General features: G+C 43.8%; 1 protein-coding gene across 2 annotated transcripts in view; it reads left to right on the forward strand.

The window, feature by feature from the left end:
• Window positions 1–19,027, forward strand: part of LOC139369591 (potassium voltage-gated channel subfamily KQT member 5-like) — a 169,859-nt gene extending 150,832 nt beyond the window's left edge. Inside the window, exons 10-15 of one of the 2 annotated variants that reach the window (XM_071108842.1) lie at window positions 5,224–5,447; window positions 12,722–12,833; window positions 13,604–13,735; window positions 13,955–14,062; window positions 16,106–16,232; window positions 17,679–19,027. In XM_071108842.1, coding sequence (XP_070964943.1) covers window positions 5,224–5,447; window positions 12,722–12,833; window positions 13,604–13,735; window positions 13,955–14,062; window positions 16,106–16,232; window positions 17,679–18,998 — 2,023 coding nt within the window. In that variant the 3' untranslated portion in view covers window positions 18,999–19,027. The remainder of the gene's footprint in view (window positions 1–5,223; window positions 5,448–12,721; window positions 12,834–13,603; window positions 13,736–13,954; window positions 14,063–16,105; window positions 16,233–17,678) is intronic. The other variant, XM_071108843.1, reaches the window with a different exon arrangement.
• The last annotated feature ends 1,929 nt before the right edge of the window (window positions 19,028–20,956 follow it).

Genomic DNA, 20,956 nt, shown 5'->3' on the forward strand with positions numbered 1-20,956 from the left:
TCTGTCTTTTTATCTCTCCCCTTTCTCTCACTCTCTATTTCTCTCTCTCTATCTCACTGTCTTTCTCTCTGTCTTTATCTGTCTCTCTCACTGTCTTTCTCTCTCTATCTCTCTCTTTCTCTGTCTCTCTCTCTCTGTGGGAGCTAGGAGTGATGTAATATGTTGTTTTAGCTGTCGTTACACAACAGTAGGGAAAGCAGAATGCGTGTCTTTAAAGTGAAAAACAGAATTAAAAACCTGAGGGCCACTAAAACATTTGTCTGTGAAGAGACTGGAAATCTCAGCTATAAAAATAAGTACAAACTAAGTGTAAAGTGTCAACAGAATATCGGAAAAAATAAAACATTCAGTGTTGCCTAGTATTGAGAGGGTGAGGACAGAATCCCTCCCACGCAAACCCAAACACTTGAAAAGCATGTCGGTAGAACAGGAGAGACAGAGGGAGGGAGAGAGCGAGAATGAGAGAGAACAAAGCTCCAGCATCCTCCACCTATTGAATTCAATTCACCACCCCTCTCTCTCTCTCTCTCTCTCTCTCTCATGGTCAAGGGCTCCACCTCAAACCTGCAGGAGAAAAATAAATAAATAACAATCCATTTCTGAGTGTCATTGAACCAGGTGCCGATGGCCCTGAAAGCCTACTGGTGCCCGACAGGTTGCCTGTTCTAAAAGTTTACCATCCTCCACACATATGACTCAGCACCCGTCTCTCTCTCTCTCTCTCTCTCTCTCTCTCTCTCTCTCTCTCTCTCTCTCTCTCTCTCTCTCTCTCTCTCTCTCTCTCTCTCTCTCTCTCTCTCTCTCTCTCTCTCTCTCTCTCTCTCTCTCTCTCTCTCTCTCTCTCTCTCTCTCTCTCTCTCTCTCTCTCTCTCTCTCTCTCTCTCTCTCTCTCTCTCAGCTGAATTAGTATGGTAAAATGAGAGACATGGACAGGAGTGGGAATGGATTATCAAATGATAGGCCTTTTAAAAACGCTGTCATACCTAGGCTCTTCATTTTCTCTCTCCCTGAGCTCAATTAGCTTTGAAACACGCTCTTTCTAAATGTCAGCAAGTGGTTGAAAAAATATAGTGGTTCTACAGGGTCTCTGGTCATGCTTTAGTTTAGTGTGATTGAAGCCTAGCGATCATGTTGCGCTTATAAAGCCTTCATATACATGACATAAAGGACTATGTCATCTGTCATGAGTTATATTTACATCCATAAACTATACCGTACAAAGACATTAACACACTTAGTTTGAGGTGGCGATTGTATAGATTACATTTCATAAACATTCATATGCAGACATAAAGGCCTATAACATCGTTACATACAGTAAGTATACAGAGACATTCATAGAAGCTACATTCATAACCGAAACAAAGACGTTCACATACAGTACCAGTCAAACATTCGGACACACCTACTCATTCAAGGGTTTTTCTTTATTTTTTACTATTTTCTACATTTGTAGAATAATAGTGAAGACATCCAACCTATGAAATAACACATATGGAATCTTATAGTAAACCAAAACGTTGCCTTGATGACAGCTTTGCACACTCTTGGCATTCTCTCAACCAGCTTCATCTGGAATGCTTTTGCAAAAGTCTTGAAGGAGTTCCCACATATGCTAAGCACTTGTTGGCTGCTTTTCCTTCACTCTGCGGTCCAACTCATCCCAAACCATCTCAATTGGGTTGAGGTCGGGTGATTGTGGAGGCCAAGTCATCTGATGCAGCACTCAATCACTCTCCTTCTTGGTCAAATAGCCCTTACACAGCCTTGGCTTGGGTCATTGTCCTGTTCAAAAACAAATAGTCTCACTAAGAGCAAACCAGATGGGATGGTTTATCGCTGCAGAATGCTGTGGTAGCCATGCTGGTTAAGTGTGCCTTGAATTCTAAATAAATCACTGACAGTGTCACCAGCAAAGCACCACCACACCATAACACCTCCTCCATGCTTCACGGTGGAAACCACACATGTGGAGATCATCCGTTCACCTACTCTGCATCTCACAAAGACATGGCGGTTGGAACCAAAAATCTCAAATTGGGACTCATCAGAGCAAAGGACAGATTTCCACCAGTCTAATGTGTTTCTTGGCCCAAGCAAGACTCTTCTTCTTGTTGGTGTCCTTTAGTAGTGGTGATTCGACCATGAAGGCCTGATTCATGCAGTCTCATCTGAACAGTTGATTTTGAGATGTGTCTGTTACTTGAACTTTGTGAAGCATTTATTTGGGCTGCAATTTCTGAGGCTCTAATGAACTTATACTCTGCAGCAGAGGAAACTCCTTTCCTGTGGCAGTCAGGAAAGAGAGCTAGTTTCATCATAGCGCTTGATGGTTTTTGTGACTACACTTGAAGAACATTTCAAAGTTCTTAAAGTATTCCTTATTGACTGACCTTCATGTCTTAAAGTAATGATGGACTGTCATTTATCTTTGCTTATTTGTGCTGTTCTTGCCATAATATGGACTTGGTCTTTTACCAAATAGGTCTATCTTCTGTATACTACCCTACCTTGTCACAACACAACTGATTGGCTAAAATGCATTAAGAAAGAAAGAAATTCCACAAATAAACTTTTAACAAGGCACACCTGTTAATTGGAATAGATTCCAGGTGACTACCTCATGAAGCTGGTTTAGAGAATGCCAAGAATGTGCAAAGCTGTCATCAATTCACAGAGTCAGTACTTTGAAGGATCTCAAATGTTAAATATATTATACACTTTTTTGGTTACTACATGATTCCATATGTGTTATTTCATAGTTTTGTAAATAGTAAAAATAACCCTTGAATGAGTAGGTGTCCAAACTTTTGACTGGTACTGTATACGATAAACACATATATTTGCTTACCGTATCTCTTTCCTCTGGTTTGTAGTAAAGTTCTCAGTAGTAAGCAGAAGCTACTGAGGAGGTGTACCCTACGGAAACATACTAGGTACACAGCATCCCCCCTGCCCGCTTGAACTCATGACTATTTTGGGAATGACAACGAATTTTCAAAATGGCTGCAAATAGGTTCTGGGAGTTCTCTGACGATCTGAGTTACCTTTGCAACAATGTTGAGCTTCTTTTGGACAGTGCCTGAAAATGCTGCCTGTTGTCTTATGATTTTAACCACTTCTCTTACTGTACGCCAACTCTTAATACTCTTACAGTTGAAGTTGGAAGTTTACATACACTTAGATTGGAGTCATTAAAACCTGTTTTTCAACCACTCCACAAATTTCTTGTTAGCAAAGTATAGTTTTGGGAAGTCGGTCAGGACATCTACTTTGTGCATGACACAAGTAATTTTTCTAGCAATTGTTTACAGACAGATTATTTCACTTATAATTCACTGTATCACAATTCCAGTGGGTAAGAAGTTTACATACGTTAAGTTGACTGTGCCTTTAAACAGCTTGGAAAATTCCAGAAAATGTTGTCATGGCTTTAGAAGCTTCTGATAGGTCAATTGGAGGTGTACCTGTGGATGTATTTCAAGGTCTACCTTCTAACTCAGTGCTTCTTTGCTTGACATCATGGGAAAATCAAAAGAAATCAGCCAAGACCTCAGAAAAAAATTGGTCCATCCTTGGGAGCAATTTCCAAATGCCTGAAGGTACCACGTTCATCTGTACAAACAATAGTATGCAAATCAATCCCAGAACAACAGCAAAGGACCTTGTGAAGATGCTGGGGGAAACAGGTACAAAATTATCTATATCCACAGTAAAACGAGTCCTACATCAAAAACCCCCATAAAAAAAGCCAGATTACAGTTTGCAACTGCACATGGGGACAAAGATTGTACTTTTGACTGAAAAAGCATATGCGAGCAATGAGGCCTACAAACCTGACTCAGTTACATCAGCTCTGTCAGGAGGAATGGGCCAAAATTCACGCAACTTATTGGGGGAAGCTTGTGGAAAGCTACCTGAAACATTTGACCCAAGTTAAACAATTTGAAGGCATTGCTACCAAATACTAATTGAGTGCATGTAAACTTATGACCCACTGGGAATGTGATGAAAGAAATTAAAGCTGAAATAAATCATTCTCTCTACTATTATTCTGACATTTCACATTCATAAAATAAAGTGGAGATCCTAAATTACCTAAGGGAATTTTTACTTGGATTAAAAGTCAAGAATTGTGAAAAACTGAGTTTAAATGTATTTGGCTAAGGTGTATGTAAACTTGCGACTTCAACTGTATTTCTGACTGTACAGGAGCTTTTTGGTAAGGTCTTAAAAACAGATCCACTGAACAGATATGTTGTCTAACTGGTTCATTGTGATATTTCACCAACTTTAATCATTCTGGAAGTTTTATCAACTACTCTTGCCTCTTACCTCACTTCATGTCATTCACACCATTCACACTCACATCACCAAAACATGAAAGACACAATGACTTCATCAATAGTCACGATAACATTTACAATGACCACCAAAACAGTCATGGTTAGATTGGATATAGCTTCCTACCCCTTGCCCCGCTGCCTGTCCTCTGCACGGCCCCTCCACTGCCCCTGCATGTTGTCACTTGGAAACCCTGTACACAGCATTGTCCATCCTCTGACCTCAGCACTCCACCCTGCACCTCACCATTTCAGCAGTCCCTCCTTGGATATTAGACCCCATTAATAGTTCATCACAAAGTTTCATGAAATCATCACTTCCCCCCCTATTCCCTTGGTGTTCTTGATTATCAAGTATACAAGACCCTCCCCTGCACAAACCCCTCTTCTATGGTAGCTCCTCCAATGGTGACTCTGCCAATCCGAGAGACAGGGATTTGCCAGCTGAGGTCACATGTCTAGGAGTAAGCTGAGTGCTAAAGAATCATAATTACATACTAACAGTAGGGTACCTGCTGAAGCATTTTGCCTGCTGTGCGCATGCATTTTAGATAATAGGCTGCAATGCATGCTGGTCTATGAATAGGCCCATCAAGCTAACCTAATTTAAATGCCTTGCTCTCCAGTGAAGCAACCAATAATTGAGGTAAACGAATGAACAAACTCATGAAATGGTGAAAGACTCCTGTAAAAAGTCTCCAATCAATTGCATTTTGTTTTAATTGTTCCCGACCCCGAACCTGTGCTTGATCTTGATACAGTACGTGTGTACATCTTTGTACGACTCTCACCATTTCTCTCTCTCTCTCTCTCTCTCTCTCTCCATCCCTCCACACCATCATCCCCCTTTCTCCCTCTATCGCTCCATCACCCATGACAGCCAGAAGTTGAGTTTCAAAGACCGTGTCCGGATGGCGAGCCCCAGGGGGCAGAGTATTAAGAGCCGGCAGACATCGGTGAGCGACCGGCGGTCCCCAGGGACTGAGGTTGGGGGTACGGAGGGCACTAGCCCTGCCAAGGTCCAGAAGAGCTGGAGCTTCAATGACCGCACCCGCTTCAGACCCTCCCTCCGCCTCAAGATCCAATCACGCTCCACTGCCGATGGTGAGAGAAACTAATGAATTGTCGTGATTGGTCAATTGTTGGATTTGGGTGTTTAGTGTAAGAGATGGGTTGATTGGTACAATGTCATTTTCTTTGCCTTTATACCAAAATTGTAATCTTGACCTGATGCTTTCTACACATCCTCAGAATGATATCTCATGATATCTTTAGATATACCTAGCTTATCCTTAGATCACTGGTGAGCTACATCAACTTAAAACCACACTATTAATGTCATGCTAGCTTTAGCTCCCTTTACCTAAGTTCTCTGGCTGGGCGCTGTGTGCTAGCCTTTGAAGGATTACTCCTAGACCCCCGTCTTATGGGCAGACCCGACCAGAGCTGGCACAGACCATAGAGCCAGCCATAGAGCCAGCTAGGCCCAGCGGGAGGAATGTTAATGCCTGTTTGCGGTGCGCTGGTTTGGGTTAGTGAGAATGGCCGGCCTGGCTTGGTTATGGCTGGAGCTCTGGACCGTACTCTGGATGCTGAGGGGGAAGGGAATGGGTATGCTGTAGTTTAGCAGCCTTAAGGGGCTATCAGAGGCTGTAGTGCTGCTCTATCCAGCCTAGCCAGCTGGCTGAGGAAGGCAGGGTACCAGCCACAGTGACAAGGTAGCTAGGTCAAATGGAACACTAGCTAAATTCTAGAATGAAGTAGGTCTACCAATAGTGGACTACAATAACACTATTACCATAATAACACTATTACCATAATAACACTATTACCATAATAACACCATTACCATAATAACACTATTACCATATAACACTATTGCCATATAACACCATTACCACAATAACACTATTACCATAATACCACTATTACCATAATAACACTACTACCATAATAACACCATTGCCATAATAACACTATTACCATAATGACACTATTACCATAATAACACTACTACCATAATAACACTACTACCAAAATAACACCATTACCATAATAACACTACTACCAAAATAACACTATTGGCATAATAACACTACTACCATAATAACACTATTACCAAAATGACACCATTACCATAATACCACTACTACCATAATGGCACTATTGCCATAGTAACACCATTACCATAATAACACCATTACCATAATAACACTATTACCATAATGACACTATTACCGTAATAACACTATTGCCATAATAACACTATTACCATTATAACACTACTACCAAAATAACACTACTACCATAATAACACTGTTACCATAACGCCATTACCATAATAACACTACTACCATAATAACACTACTACCATAGTAACACTGTTACCATAATAACACTATCATAATAACACTACTACCATAATAACACTACTACCATAATAACACTATTATCATAATAACACTATTTGCCATAATTACACTATTATCATAATAACACTATTTGCCATAATTACACTATTGCCATAATAACACTGTTACCATAATAACACTATTACCATGATAACAATATTACCATAATAACACTATTATCATAATAACACTATTGCCATAATAACACTACTGCCATAATAACACTGTTACCATAATAACACTATTATCATAATAACACTATTACCATAGTAACACCATTACCATAATAACACTATCTTAATAACGCTATTGCCATAATAACACTACTACCATAATAACGCCATTACCATAATACATATTACCATAATACCACTATTACCGTAATAACACTATTACCATAATAACACCATTACCATAATAACGCTATTACCAGCACATTATGTTGAGGATGGATAGAAATGGAATGGGGGATTAATTCAGCTGAATCTGGTGTAAGAGATGTTTTGGATAAAGTGAGGACTACTGACTATACTGTATATGACACTTACCTTACACAACCATACAATAATCATGTTGTATATGGAAAATGGACTGTTGCGTATACGGTATGCCAGATGGATTAAATGGCTTTGCCAAGAACCAGCTACAGTACTTTCTGAATTAATGAGAGCAGAGATTGATGCTGGCTGACACACACACACACACAACAATCCTCCAAAAGGCCTGTGGTGGCTTGCCTTGTAACATTACAAATAGCATTAACCTGGGGTCATAGAAAACCTTTTATTGGTCAGGGGAAAATTTGTTTGATCTGCACTCTACCACTTCTAACCCCTGGCCCGCTTTGGTGTGCTTTATGTCGTAACTCAGGCCACTCATAAACAGCAGGTCTTTGTGATAAATATATCCCATTAGCAATATACCTACTGAGGCCAGGCAGCTCTCAGCCTCGCGCTCTTCTGCTATAATGTAGACTCTCTTTTGTGAAAATAAGAGTTTTTCAATATCTCTCTCTCTCTCTCTCTCTCTCTCTCTCTCTCTCTCTCTCTCTCTCTCTCTCTCTCTCTCTCTCTCTCTCTCTCTCTCAAGTACTAATTAAGTACTAATTAACTACTAATTAAGTACTAATTAAGTAGTTTTTTGGGGAGTATCTGTACTTTACTTTACTATTTATATTTTTGACAACTTTTACTTTTACTTCACTACATTCCTAAAGAAAGTATAGTACGTTTTACTTCATACATTTTCCCTGACAACCCAAAGTACTCGTTACATTTTGAATGCTTAGCAGGACACTTATCAAGATAACACGTGGTCATCCCTACTGCCTCTGGTCTGGCGGACTCACTAAACACAAATGCATCTTTTGTCTGAGTGTTGGTGTATCCATACATTTGAAAAACAAGAAAATGGTGCTGTCTGCTTTGCTTAATATAAGGAATTTGAAATGATTTAACCTTCTACTTTTTATACTTAAATATATTTAATCAATTACATTTACTTTTGATACTTAAGTATATTTAAAACCAAATACTTTTAGACTTTTACTCAAGTAGTATTTTACTGGGTGACTTTCACTTTCTATTAAGGTATCTTGTACTTTTTCCACCACTGCCTGCAACAAGTTAAAGCGAGTTAATGTTTGACAGTTTACTAAACAACTTGTCACGCCCTGACCACAGAGAGCCCTAGGTTCTCTACGGTGTTTAGGTCAGAGCGTGACTGGGGGAGTTATCTAGTTTATAGATTTCTAGGTTGGTGGTTTGTGTGGTTCCCAATTAGAGGCAGCTGGTAATCGTTGCCTCTAATTGGGGATCATATTTAGGTAGGCTTTTTCCCCCACCTGCATTTGTGGGATATTGTTTGTTTTAGTGTGTTTGGGCAATACGTTGTCATGGTCTTTAAGTTTTTAAATTTTGTTTTGTTAGTTTCACTTATATAAATATGTGGAACTATACTCACGCTGTGCCTTGGTCCGCGCATGTACAAAATCGTGACAGAATATCCCACCAACAAAGGACCAAGCAGCGTGAAAATGAAGTAAGGAAGTTTTGGAGTCGCCAAGGAGCATGGAAGGACAGCAACGACACCGGGGACCACGGCCACAGAAACCCCAAGATAATTTTTGGGGGGGGGCACTTGGAGCTGGCGGTCGTGCAGCGGAGAGTGCCAGAGCCTGTTTGGGAGTCGGAGTCGGAATTTGATGAACGATTCCGGAGAGAGGTGGTAGCGAGGAGATTGCTGCCGTACAGGTGTGCTGAAGAGTGTGCCGGATCCACGCATCAGGCCTCCAGTGTATCTCCTCAGTCCGGTACGTCCTGTGCCCGCTCCCCGCACTCTCCCTGATGTGCCTGTCACAAGTCCAGTACCACCTGTGCCGGCTCCACGCACTAGGCCTCCAGTGCGCCTCCCCAGTCTGGTACTTCCTGTGCCTGCTCCTTGCACTTGCCCTGAAGTGCGTGTAACCAGTCCCGTGCCACCTGTACCGGCTCCACGCACTAGGCCTCCCTCCAGTGCGCATTCACAGTCCAGAGCTTCCGGCGATGGTTCCCGGTCCGGAACCTCCCACGACGGTCCATGGTCCAGAACCTCCCACGACGGTCCATGGTCCGGAACCTCCGGCGACGGTCCATGGTCCGGAACCTCCGGCGACGGTCCATGGTCCGGAACCTCCGGCGACGGTCAACGGTCCGGAACCTCCGGCGACGGTCAGCGGTCCGGAACCTCCGGCGACGGTCAGCGGTCGGAACCTCCGGCGACGGTCAGCGGTCGGAACCTCCGGCGACGGTCCACGGTCCGGAACCTCCGGTGACGGTCCACGGTCCGGAACCTCCAGCGACGGTCAACGGTCCGGAACCTCCAGCGACGGTCAGCGGTCCGGAACCTCCAGCGACGGTCAGCGGTCCGGAACCTCTAGCGACGGTCCATAGTCCGGAACCTCCAGCGACGGTCAACGGTTCCGGAACCTCCAGCGACGGTCAACGGTCTGGAATCTCCAGCGACGGTCAACGGTCCGGAGCTTCCAGGCAAGGCGCCCAGTCCCGTTCCAGGGCGGGAGTCTTCTTCTGCACCGGTGCCAAGTTCAGGCACGGCGTCCAGTCCCGCTCCATGGCCGGAGCCTTCCTCTGAAGCCGGCGCCCAGTCCAGGCACGGAGTCCAATCCCACTCCAAGGCTGGAGCCTTCCTCTGCGCCGATGTCCGGGCACGGCGGCCAACTCAGCTCCATGGCCGGAGCCTTCCTCTGCGCCAGTGCCCAGTCCGTGTGCAGCGTCCAACCCAGCACCATGGCCGGGGTCCTCCTCTGCGCCGATGCCCAGTCCGGGCACGGCGTTCTACCCGGCTCCATGGCCGGACCCGTGGTCTGGGCGGGGGCAAAGACCCGCACCGGAGCCGCCACCAACACTAGTCACCCCCCCTACCCTCCCCATTTGGTTTCAGGTTTTGCGGCAGGAGTCCGCACCTTTGGGGGGGGGGAGGGGGGAGGGGTGTACTGTCACGCCCTGACCATAGAGAGCCCTAGGTTCTCTATGGAGTTTAGGTCAGAGTGTGACTGGGGGGTTATCTAGTTTATAGATTTCTAGGTTGGTGGTTTGTGTGGTTCCTAATTAGAGGCAGCTGGTAATTGTTGCCTCTAATTGGGGATCATATTTAGGTAGGCTTTTTCACCACCTGCATTTGTGGGATATTGTTTGTGTTAGTGTGTTTGGGCACTACGTCCTCACGGTCTTTGTACGTTTTGTTATTTTGTTTTGTTAGTCTCACTTATATAAATATGTGGAACTAGACCTACGCTGCGCCTTGGTCCGCTCATTTCCAAGATCGTGACACAACTACTGTTTTAGAAGTCAACACATAGACAACAGGAGCACTGCCTCTATTTCAGCACCATTTCAACTTAAACATTTAATCAACAAGGCTATATACAGTATGCTTTTCTGAATACACTGAAAACAAAATTAAAGACACCAAAAACAAATGGTACTGGTGTGTGTGTGTGCGTTCGTGCGTGTGTGTGTGAAAAAAAATAAGTTTGGACTCATCCTACCTGTAGACTAGTTGAACGCCAATGCCATCCTGCTCTCTTTCAATTTGGAAAAATGGTCTATGGCTCTGTCATACTGTATGCTTTTAGTTTTTGTTGTCATAGGCTACCTAGCTAAAATGCTTGCTAGCCTAACTTCCTCGCATGGGCAACAATGAAACAGCTAAGTTAGCTAGCTACTTAACGTCAGCCTAAATGTTTTATTTGGATTTCCTGTAATGTACATACACAAAATAGTCCAAATTGGTGAAGTGAAATGAAAAAAAAAACTTGAAAAATGGAAAAGTGGTGCGTGTATATGTGTTCACCCCCTTCACTTTGAAGCCCCTAAATAAGATCTGGTGCAACCAATTACCTTCAGAAGTCACATAAATTAAATAAAGTCTACCTGTGTGCAATCTAAGTGTCACATGATCTGTCACATGATCTCAGTATATATACACCTGTTCTGAAAGGCCCCAGAGTCTGCAACACCACTTAGCAAGGGGCACCACCAAGCAAGCGGCACCATGAAGACCAAGGAGCTCTCCAAACAGGTCAGGGACAAAGTTGTGGAGAAGTACAGATCAGGGTTGGGTTATAAAAAATATCTGAAACTTTGAACATCCCACAGAGCACCATTAAATCCATTATTAAAAAATGGAAAGAATGTGGCACCACAACAAACCTGCCAAGAGGGGCCGCCCACCAAAACTCACGGACCAGGCAAGGAGGGCATTAATCAGAGAGGCAACAAAGAGACCAAAGATAACCCTGAAGGAGCTGCAAAGCTCCACAGCGGAGATTGGAGTATCTGTCCATAGGAACACTTTAAGCCGTACACTCCACAGAGCTGGGCTTTACGAAAGAGTGACCAGAAAAAAGCCATTGCTTAAAGAAAAAAATAAGCAAACACATTTGGTATTCGCCAAAAGGCATGTGGGAGAATCCCCAATCATATGGAAGACGGTACTCTGGTCAGATTAGACTAAAATTGAGCTTTTTGGCCATCAAGGAAAACGCTATGTCTGACACAAACCCAACACCTCTCATCACCCCGAAAACCCTATCCCCACAGTGAAGTATGGTGGTGGCAGCATCATGCTGTGGGGATGTTTTTCATCGGCAGGGACAGGGAAACTGGTCAGAATTGAAGGACTGATGGATGGCTCTAAATACAGGGAAATTCTTGAGGGAAACCTGTTTCAGTCTTCCAGAGATTTTAGACTAGGACGGAGGTTCACCTTCCAACAGGAAATTGACCCTAAGCATACTGCTAAAGCAACACTCGAGTGGTTTAAGGGGAAACATTTAAATGTCTTGGAATGGCCTAGTCAAAGCCCAGACCTCAATCCAATTGAGAATCTGTGGTATGACTTAAAGATTGCTGTACACCATCGGAACCCATCCAACTTGAAGGAGCTGAAGCAGTTTTGCTTGAAGAATGGGCAAATATCAGTGGCTAGATTTATAGAGACATACTCCAAGAGACTTGCAGCTGTAATTGCTGAAAAAGGTGGCTCTACAAAGTATTGACTTTGGGGGGGTGAATATTTATGCACGCTTAGGTTGTCTTATTTCTTTTTTGTTTCGCAATAAAAAAATATTTTGCCAAGGGGGGAATACTTTTGCAAGCCACTGTACACATACTGAGACAGAAGGGCTCTGTTTCCCTCGCTCTGATGATTCCTCCGGTGAGATTCAGCCACTTGCAAATTGATGGAAAATTATTCAAACACAGAGAGAGACGAAATATGTTGGTTTTTTTGGTCAAATATTTGGGGAAGCCTGGCTTCCCTTGGCATCAATGAATGCACGTCATTGTCTCTCTTTTCTCCCCTTCCTCCCTCTCTCCTTCCTTCCCTCCATCTCTTCTGTCATAAAAAAATGAAGGTATGTTAAAACTCAAACTCTCTTTCCCTCCGTCTCTCTCTCTCTCTCTCTAGCTGACTCTAACATGACCACTGAGGATGGGTTCGGTGATGACAAGGGGTGTCACTGTGAGATCTCTGTGGAGGACCTGCTGCCTTCCGTCAAGTCTGTCATCCGAGCCGTCAGGTGAGACGCACGCTCACTCACACACACACACACACACGCACACACTGCCCTCACTCAAGTATGTCATCAGAGCCTTAGCGTGACATTTTTCTTCTTATTGTAACCTCCTAACTCTTCCCCTAATCCATACCGTGAGAGGCAGCTTCAAAATCTCTCTTACCTCCTGCCATGGGTTTATCCAGTGGATACATTACTATATAACTTTTCCATCAGTCTTACCCCTTTGATCCTCACATTGGGCAGTAAGGGCCTCTCATATTCAACCTCTTCCGTTGTATGTGGCCCCTAGGCTCCACAGGTGTATGTACTAAGCTCCCCTCTACACTCTCTCAAAGGGCTAGATTTACATGCTACACAGCTAAAGTAAACAGTGAAGTAAAGACTGATTTTACCTCAGATTGTTCACTGTACAACTTCACAAGAATATTTTCTTTAGAAATATGAAATGATTTTCCAGATGATTTATGTTGAGAAAGAAGAGCTGTTTCTGCTGTTGCTATTGGATAGTTTGAGATCTCAGTACCTTGGCGTGTGTTACTCTAGGTCAATGTCGTTCTTTGTTTGAGGACTCCCTCTTGTGGTAGATTTAAGAACTGCATTGAGATGCCTTCCTGTGCTGGGTCTCATTCATTAGGACACACCGTAGCGAAACGTTTTGCGGCGGGAAACAAAAAGGAGCATTTCTTATTAGACACGTTCATGTAGTCCCTCACTGTTTCAGTCAATGTTCTTTCATCTGGTATTTAATGAACATGGTCTGGTCCATCCAGGATAATGAAGTTCCACGTGGCCAAGAAGAAGTTTAAGGAGACGTTGCGTCCGTATGATGTGAAGGACGTCATAGAGCAGTACTCCGCCGGACACCTGGACATGCTGTGTCGCATCAAGAGTCTGCAGACACGGTGAGAACAATAATGCACTGTCACGCACGGTCAAAGTGCTCACATAGTCACACTCTCTAACTTAGACCTTCCAATAAAATGCATGAAAAGGCTTAGCTAGCAGCTGTTTGCCCATGTGTATTCACTGCTTAGCCACTAATGTGAGCAGTATGTCTTTGTCTGTGTGCATACATTCATATTTGTGTGTGTGTGTGTGTGTGTCCTCACTTTCCCCCATAGGCTGGACATGATAGTGGGGCCCCAGCCCCTGAGCAGCCGAGCCAAGACCTTTTCCTCTCCCTCCCTGCCCATGTATTACAGCCACGGCAGAAAGAACTCCACGCAGGGGTCAGAGTTAACCCCCTCATGCCCCTCACACACCCCTCACGCACTCCTCTCCTCACACCCTCTTGACTTTCTCCTCATCCCCTGCATGTGGACTAGCTGATTGTTTGCAAGAAGAAACACTGCATGGTTTTCAAATCGCAAATATCTTCCTTACCTGTCTAGGTTGACAGTATATCTTACCTGCCTAGGTTGACAGTATGTCTTACCTGTCTAAGTTGACAGTATATCTTACCTGCCTAGGTTGACAGTATATCTTACCTGTCTAAGTTGACAGTATATCTTACCTGCCTAGGTTGACAGTATGTCTTACCTGTCTAAGTTGACAGTATATCTTACCTGTCTAGGTTGACAGTATAGCTTACCTGTCTAGGTTGACAGTATATCTTACCTGTCTAAGTTGACAGTATATCTTACCTGCCTAGGTTGACAGTATATCTTACCTGTCTAAGTTGACAGTATATCTTACCTGCCTAGGTTGACAGTATATCTTACCTGTCTAAGTTGACAGTATATCTTACCTGCCTAAGTTGACAGTATAGCTTACCTGTCTAGGTTGACAGTATATCTTACCTGTCTAGGTTGACAGTATATCTTACCTGTCTAAGTTGACAGTATATCTTACCTGCCTAGGTTGACAGTATATCTTACCTGTCTAAGTTGACAGTATATCTTACCTGCCTAGGTTGACAGTATATCTTACCTGTCTAAGTTGACAGTATATCTTACCTGCCTAGGTTGACAGTATATCTTACCTGTCTAAGTTGACAGTATATCCTACCTGTCTGGGTTGACAGTATATCTTACCTGCCTAGGTTGACAGTATATCTTGCACGGGGGATCCATTTGGGACTGTTGATGGGTTCAGTTTCTAGATTCCTCCTGGTGATGTTTCTTCTGTTCTGCATTCCTGTCAACTGAGTTTTCTCTGAGTTGTCTCTTAAACTTATGGCCCGATTCAATCAGATCCACTTTAGCCAACATCCGCAGAGCTGATGTTTTGACGGTGTCAGAGGTGGAATTGCGTTAGAGTTGTCAAATCCACATGTTGCTCCCGATATTATGGCTATAACGGACATTGCCATTGGCTGCATGGAGTCTCATTAAGTTCGAATTCTGGAATGTGAGATGTAATCTACACCTCGATTAGGCTGTTAGAAATCCTCATTATTTAGTTAAATGATTTTTCAATTTGAATGTGATTATTTCTATATTGCCTACACTTTCTCATTCGGAACTTCTAACGCGAGTGGGGAGGTGTGGCTTCTTGACAATGATCACAAGAGCAGCTGCTAACCAATTTTCAGCTCCAATGCCGTTCCACCGCCGACACCGCCAAAACATCAGCTATGCGGGTGTCGGCTATAGCCGGTTAACACTTGATCTGATTAATTCTAGGCCCTAAACTTTCACTGAATTTGAAAGGCCATATTTACCAAATGAGTGAGTAGTGAGCCACCATGTGGTAGAAACTTAAAATGACATTTGTCTGGTCGAGAGCTTCTTGAGTCATGGAAAATATTGATTATCTCATATAAACATCTCAACTAAAAGTCCAAATGCGTAGTAAAATGATATATAAATACAAATAAAAACTATGCTTGTAATTTAAGGTCATCCATTTTGTCTTTCAAATCCAGTAGTAGATAAAACATTCTTCTCTTCTTCTGGCCTTGAAAAAAGGTGTGTTGATATCCCACTGGGCACAGACAACATCTATTCCACGTTGGTTCCACCTCATTTCGGTGAAATGACATGGAAACAACGTTGATTCAACCAGTGTGTGTGTCCAGTGGGATGCTGTTGATATTGATACACTTGCAACATATCTCCAGTGACACAGTAAACCGAGCCAGTATATATCCTTGTGAGCAGCATGGGCCTCTACAGTAAGTGTTGTATTCTCATAGAGGACCAATTCCAACTCTTAACTCTCTTTCCTTCCTTCTTCCTTCTCGGGCGGGCTGCCTACTGGACATCCTCTGGTCCTGCACCATTTCTCTCTCTGTACCCTTTCTTTAACACTATGTCTCCTGTGCCCTCCAGAGTGGACCAGATCCTGGGTAAAGGCCAGGTTCCTCTGGATAAGAAGATCCGGGACAAGCTGCTGTCTGATGGAGACCTGCTGGAGGACATGAGTATGCTGGGACGCGTCTGCAAAGTGGAACGGCAGGTCAGTGGGTTTCCGTGAACTTAAACCACTGGTTCATTAAATATGGTGAATTATGTGTGGTTAACCTTTGACATTCGTGGGAGTTGGCCTACATGGATAGGGATAAATGTAAATGTTTCTTACAGAAGAAGTATGAAAAGCATATGCATAACCATGGTAGCAATTGAAAGGAAACAGTTTGGAGATATTGGGGAAATGATGAGAACCAAAGGTGAGTACACAAGTTCACCTGACACGAGACTGGATCCAACCAATACACTGTCGACATTCAGTAACATAAAAATATTCCTCGAAAATGTGGGTTAGGTGCAACATAGGACAACAAAATGACAAGGGTTTGAGCGAGAGGACTAACTGGCGTCTCAGAAGTGGCCACACCCCTCTCCAAAGTGTACACAGTTCCTAAGTCATTTCAATACACTTTTATGACTCAAAGAAGAGTCTTCAACCATAAGGTACTTTTTGGGCTCTCCTAGCTGTGCCGTTGAGGAACTAGAGCAAGCAGACTTGTAGCTGTTTCGTTTGGAACACAACCCTGCATCCCCGCCATCACACAATTACTGTTGCTGTTTACGCAATCCAAAAATGGTCCATAATGAATCGCAGTCTGGGTCAGGTGGGCCTGATTTGAAGGCTTGTTCTATTGTCAACATGACTAGCTAAGTTAATGTATACGATCTTACAGTGTTAGGCTTTCACAAGTTAATTCAGAGATCCTGATCGGGATTTTGGTACGCATAGAAACGAGTCATGAGTGCATTCAGGTGTGTGTGCATTCAGGTGCGTGTGCATTCAGGTGCGTGTGCATTCAGGTGCGTGTGCCACGACGAATTATCTTCAGAGTAAACAAACATACCCTGAGTTGTTCTGAACAGAATGAGCCTATGACCCCATGTCCTCTTGTAACTGTACATCAAACATAGTGATCATAAACGCTGACACTGTATATGCCATGAGTTTTACGATATGGAGATGTGAAGTGCACATTTGGACTCACAGGTGTTTGGTTTGCTTGTGTGACATCAAAGTGGTATTTATTATAGTAATCCTCAACGTCTCATCTTTGAAAATACATAGAGTCCTCTTAACTTAAAGCATTTCCCTCACTAAGAGAACCAAAAAATAGCAAACGTTGCACAAGTACCGGGAGAGATGGGGGGCAACTTCTTGTCGCGCGCGGTGCTCAAATTCAGAATGGATGTCAGTCCAAACCCATACAGCGCTGTGAAGCATTAGTGCCCAGATCTGCCATTTTTAACCCGTATATGGGTACAGGTACGAGTGTAAAGGGCTACCAACTATTGTTATTCAACATGTTATGGTTGAATGTGGTTAAATGTTGTTTGTATGAACAATTATGTGAAAGTACTCTTTCTTTTGTGTAGCTAATATTAACCATAATTTCCTTCCTTCCTTCCTTCCTTCCTTCAATCCATCCCTCTCTAGGTCCAGTCTATTGAGTCGAAGCTAGACTCCCTGTTGGACATCTACCGGCATGTGTTACGTAAAGGCTCCTCTTCTGCCCTCACCCTCTCCTCCTTGCCCCTGTTCGAGCTGGAGCAGACCTCAGACTACCAGAGCTCTATCCTCTTCAAGGACCACTCTACCTGCTCTACCCAGGTCAGCAGCACCGGAGGTGGGCCAGGGATAGAGGGCCAAGGGGGGCGCGTGACCCGCTCCTCCACCAACACCTCAAACCTGTCCCGGGGACTTCACCTTATCCTGGCGCCGTCCACCGAGCTCAGCCTCAACCTCAACACTGGCACCACCTCGCCTTCTACCAGTGGGCCCCCGCCCTCCTCGTTCAGTCCGTCGCCCCTTCCTCAACACCACCAACATCATCATCATCATACCCTGCCGGAAAGTGGGGAACCAGTCCATAGAGGAAGTTCTTCTCACTCACCTCCTATTCTTACTCCTAATTGTGTATCTGGAGGTGGAGGGTTTCCTACTCTGGCCAGGCCCCCACCACCTCCTCCCCAGCCCAGCCGGGCGGTGGGTCACTCCAGGCCAGAGAGGGAGAGGGAGATGGTGATGGAGGTGGGTGACTTCTGTGGAAGCCCGGAGGAGAGGGAGGATGGTGATGTGTTAGGCCCAGAACAAGGCCTCAGAATCGGGAGGCTGGGGCAGCCAAGAGGGGGGTCCAGTGGGAACAGCAATGGCCGGCCCTGCAATGCCAAAGCAGAGGGCTCCTGGAGGAGACACACAAGCCTGGAGATGGAGCCCATGGTACCCCTCTCTTCTGCTCTGGGAGGAGGAGGTCGCTGCTCCTCTGGCTCCAACCCCAGCCAGGTGGACCAAAGCCTGGGCAAGTCCATGTCCATCCAAAACCTGGGGCAGGGGGGGTCAACCACCTCCAGGGCCCTGGATAGCCACCACCATCCTAGCCTCAGCCTCTCCTCCCCCAGCCCCTGCAGCAGCGATTCCCCCACAGGCTCCCACAGTAGTCAGGACCCTGGGGGAGGGGGCGGCGGGGATGGCTGGGGGGAGGAGGACCTCTTTATCAGCGACAGGGACGTGGATGCCCTGCCTCTCCCCCCCGAGGCTCAAGGTGGAGCTTTTGGCTTTGACTTCCTGTCCCAGGGGACAGCCGACGCAACCTCTTACTCATCAGAGCTACTGAGGACAGACCCGGGGCTTGGGGCGGGGTTAAGTGCTCTGGCAGGGTTCAATAGAAGCCTGGCCAGCGGGAGCGGGAACATTTCATCGCCCCCCTCAGTCGGGAGCACAGAGTCCCTGAGCATGCCGCACGTACGGCTAAAATAAGACACACCCCCGTGTCGTATGGACCAATCAAAAAACCTCACCTTACAGAGAAGCTCTTTATCCTATTTTGGGAGGGGGGAGGGGGAACAGGGAGGGACTATAATGGTTATTTATGTTTATTTTTTATGTTGATTCATTTGATAAAAAGCATAGTATTTTTCATACATGTCGACGATACATGAACATATCATTGCATGAATTATTATTTTTTTTAAGTACGGTTGAAGAAATGGAAACAAAGAAAACAAAGAAGGTATAATAAAGAGAGAGAGAGAGGTGTATAAAAAAGAGACTGAGTAAGAGGTTGTGTGTATATATATATATAGTGTATATATATATATATATATATATATATATATATATATATATATATATATATATATATAAAGAAACAAGCAAAACTTGATCCTGAAAGACAATGGATTGATCTGTGATCTCGAAACTGCATGAGCACTGCATGTTTTCAGTCCAAATGTCATGGTATTACAACTTACCCATAAGTCCTCATTCATTAACACAGGAAGTTGTTGATGCCTATAGGCCTTATGGCAAAACCCTTCTAGAAAACGTTTCCTTCATTTTAATACACATAATCATGTACAGTAGAAGTTAAAGTGTGGGGCATCCTAACGTATAAGTCTATAGCGTATGGGGCAAGTTAAATGCTTACATGAACCCAATATCATACTGTTATCCAAAGCTTCTGAGGCAGCCATCTTGAAATGAATGTTGCCTCAACACAACCAAGTTTTTCACCCACATTAGTTCCCTATAATAGTTTCTGATTTGAGAGACTATTGTGGACGTACAATGGCACAAAACACCCCTCATTGCAATGACAGACTTGCCAAGTCCAGGTCAATACTAATTTGAGGTAAATTCAATTCTGCCAACCGGTCACACACACACCAACACACACACAGGAGACGAATAGCTGCTAAAACCATAGAAATAGAAATACGGTCCACCCATCATGACACCTTTGAATGGGGATGTCCGTTCTAGTAGTTATATTTCTATGCCTAAAACACAGTTCAATTGCGCACCCCGAGGTGTTTTCTACCCGACGACCAAGGTGTCCACATTATGAATGTGATTTCTTGAGATACCTGTGTATCTTCTCATTCATTTTTGTTACTTATAACACAAGAGAGAAAAACACGATGAAGGGAGAAAATGTGCAAAAGTATATTATGTTATCTGATTATGTGACCCTGCAGTCTTACAGTACACGGTTTCAGTCGGAATCACTCTCACCGGCTGTAGTTCTTTTAATACATTATAGTTTTAAATGCTTATTAAATTGCTTAAACTGAAGTTGACATGCTGTAGAATGTATATAATGTTATGTTAATAATCTGTAAGTGATATTTTGCACTCCCTGGCAAGCAGTGTGAGTGACATCATGGCTAATCCTAACAACAATTAGCCCTTTTGACTTAAAGGGATATGTCACACAAATCACAAAATTACATTGTTTTTCTTACCCTTCAAGCAGTCTTTGGACAAGGAGAGACAGCAATGACGGACAGCGATTCCTTTACATGGTACCAAAATAAAAATTTAATTTTCTAATTTGGGTGGACTATCCCTTTAAATGTTACAGATTCAGGTACAACAAGGTCATGTTCAATAGGGCACAATGTAGCAAAACATTTTGAAACGGAATGCAAAGATGACTCATTGGACATGCTCAGCCTCAGGTAGTAGGCTACTTCATCGGTTTTCACAACGTTTTGTAACATTTTGTGCCTACTGAACAGGATCCTGGTAAGGATTATTGGATGTTTCACCAAGTGGGTTGTTTCAAAGGAGAGAAACCCGTTCAAAAACAACATGAAATGCAGTATGAACTTGTACGCTAAATCCAAAGCTCCAGTACACATACCTTTGGAAACAGAAACATTAGCAGAAACATTTAGGGTCGATTAAATCATCATTGAAGGCTTTACCAGAAT

Source organism: Oncorhynchus clarkii, chromosome 17, assembly GCF_045791955.1.
Source record: "Oncorhynchus clarkii lewisi isolate Uvic-CL-2024 chromosome 17, UVic_Ocla_1.0, whole genome shotgun sequence".
NCBI classification, from domain to species: Eukaryota; Metazoa; Chordata; class Actinopteri; order Salmoniformes; family Salmonidae; genus Oncorhynchus; species Oncorhynchus clarkii.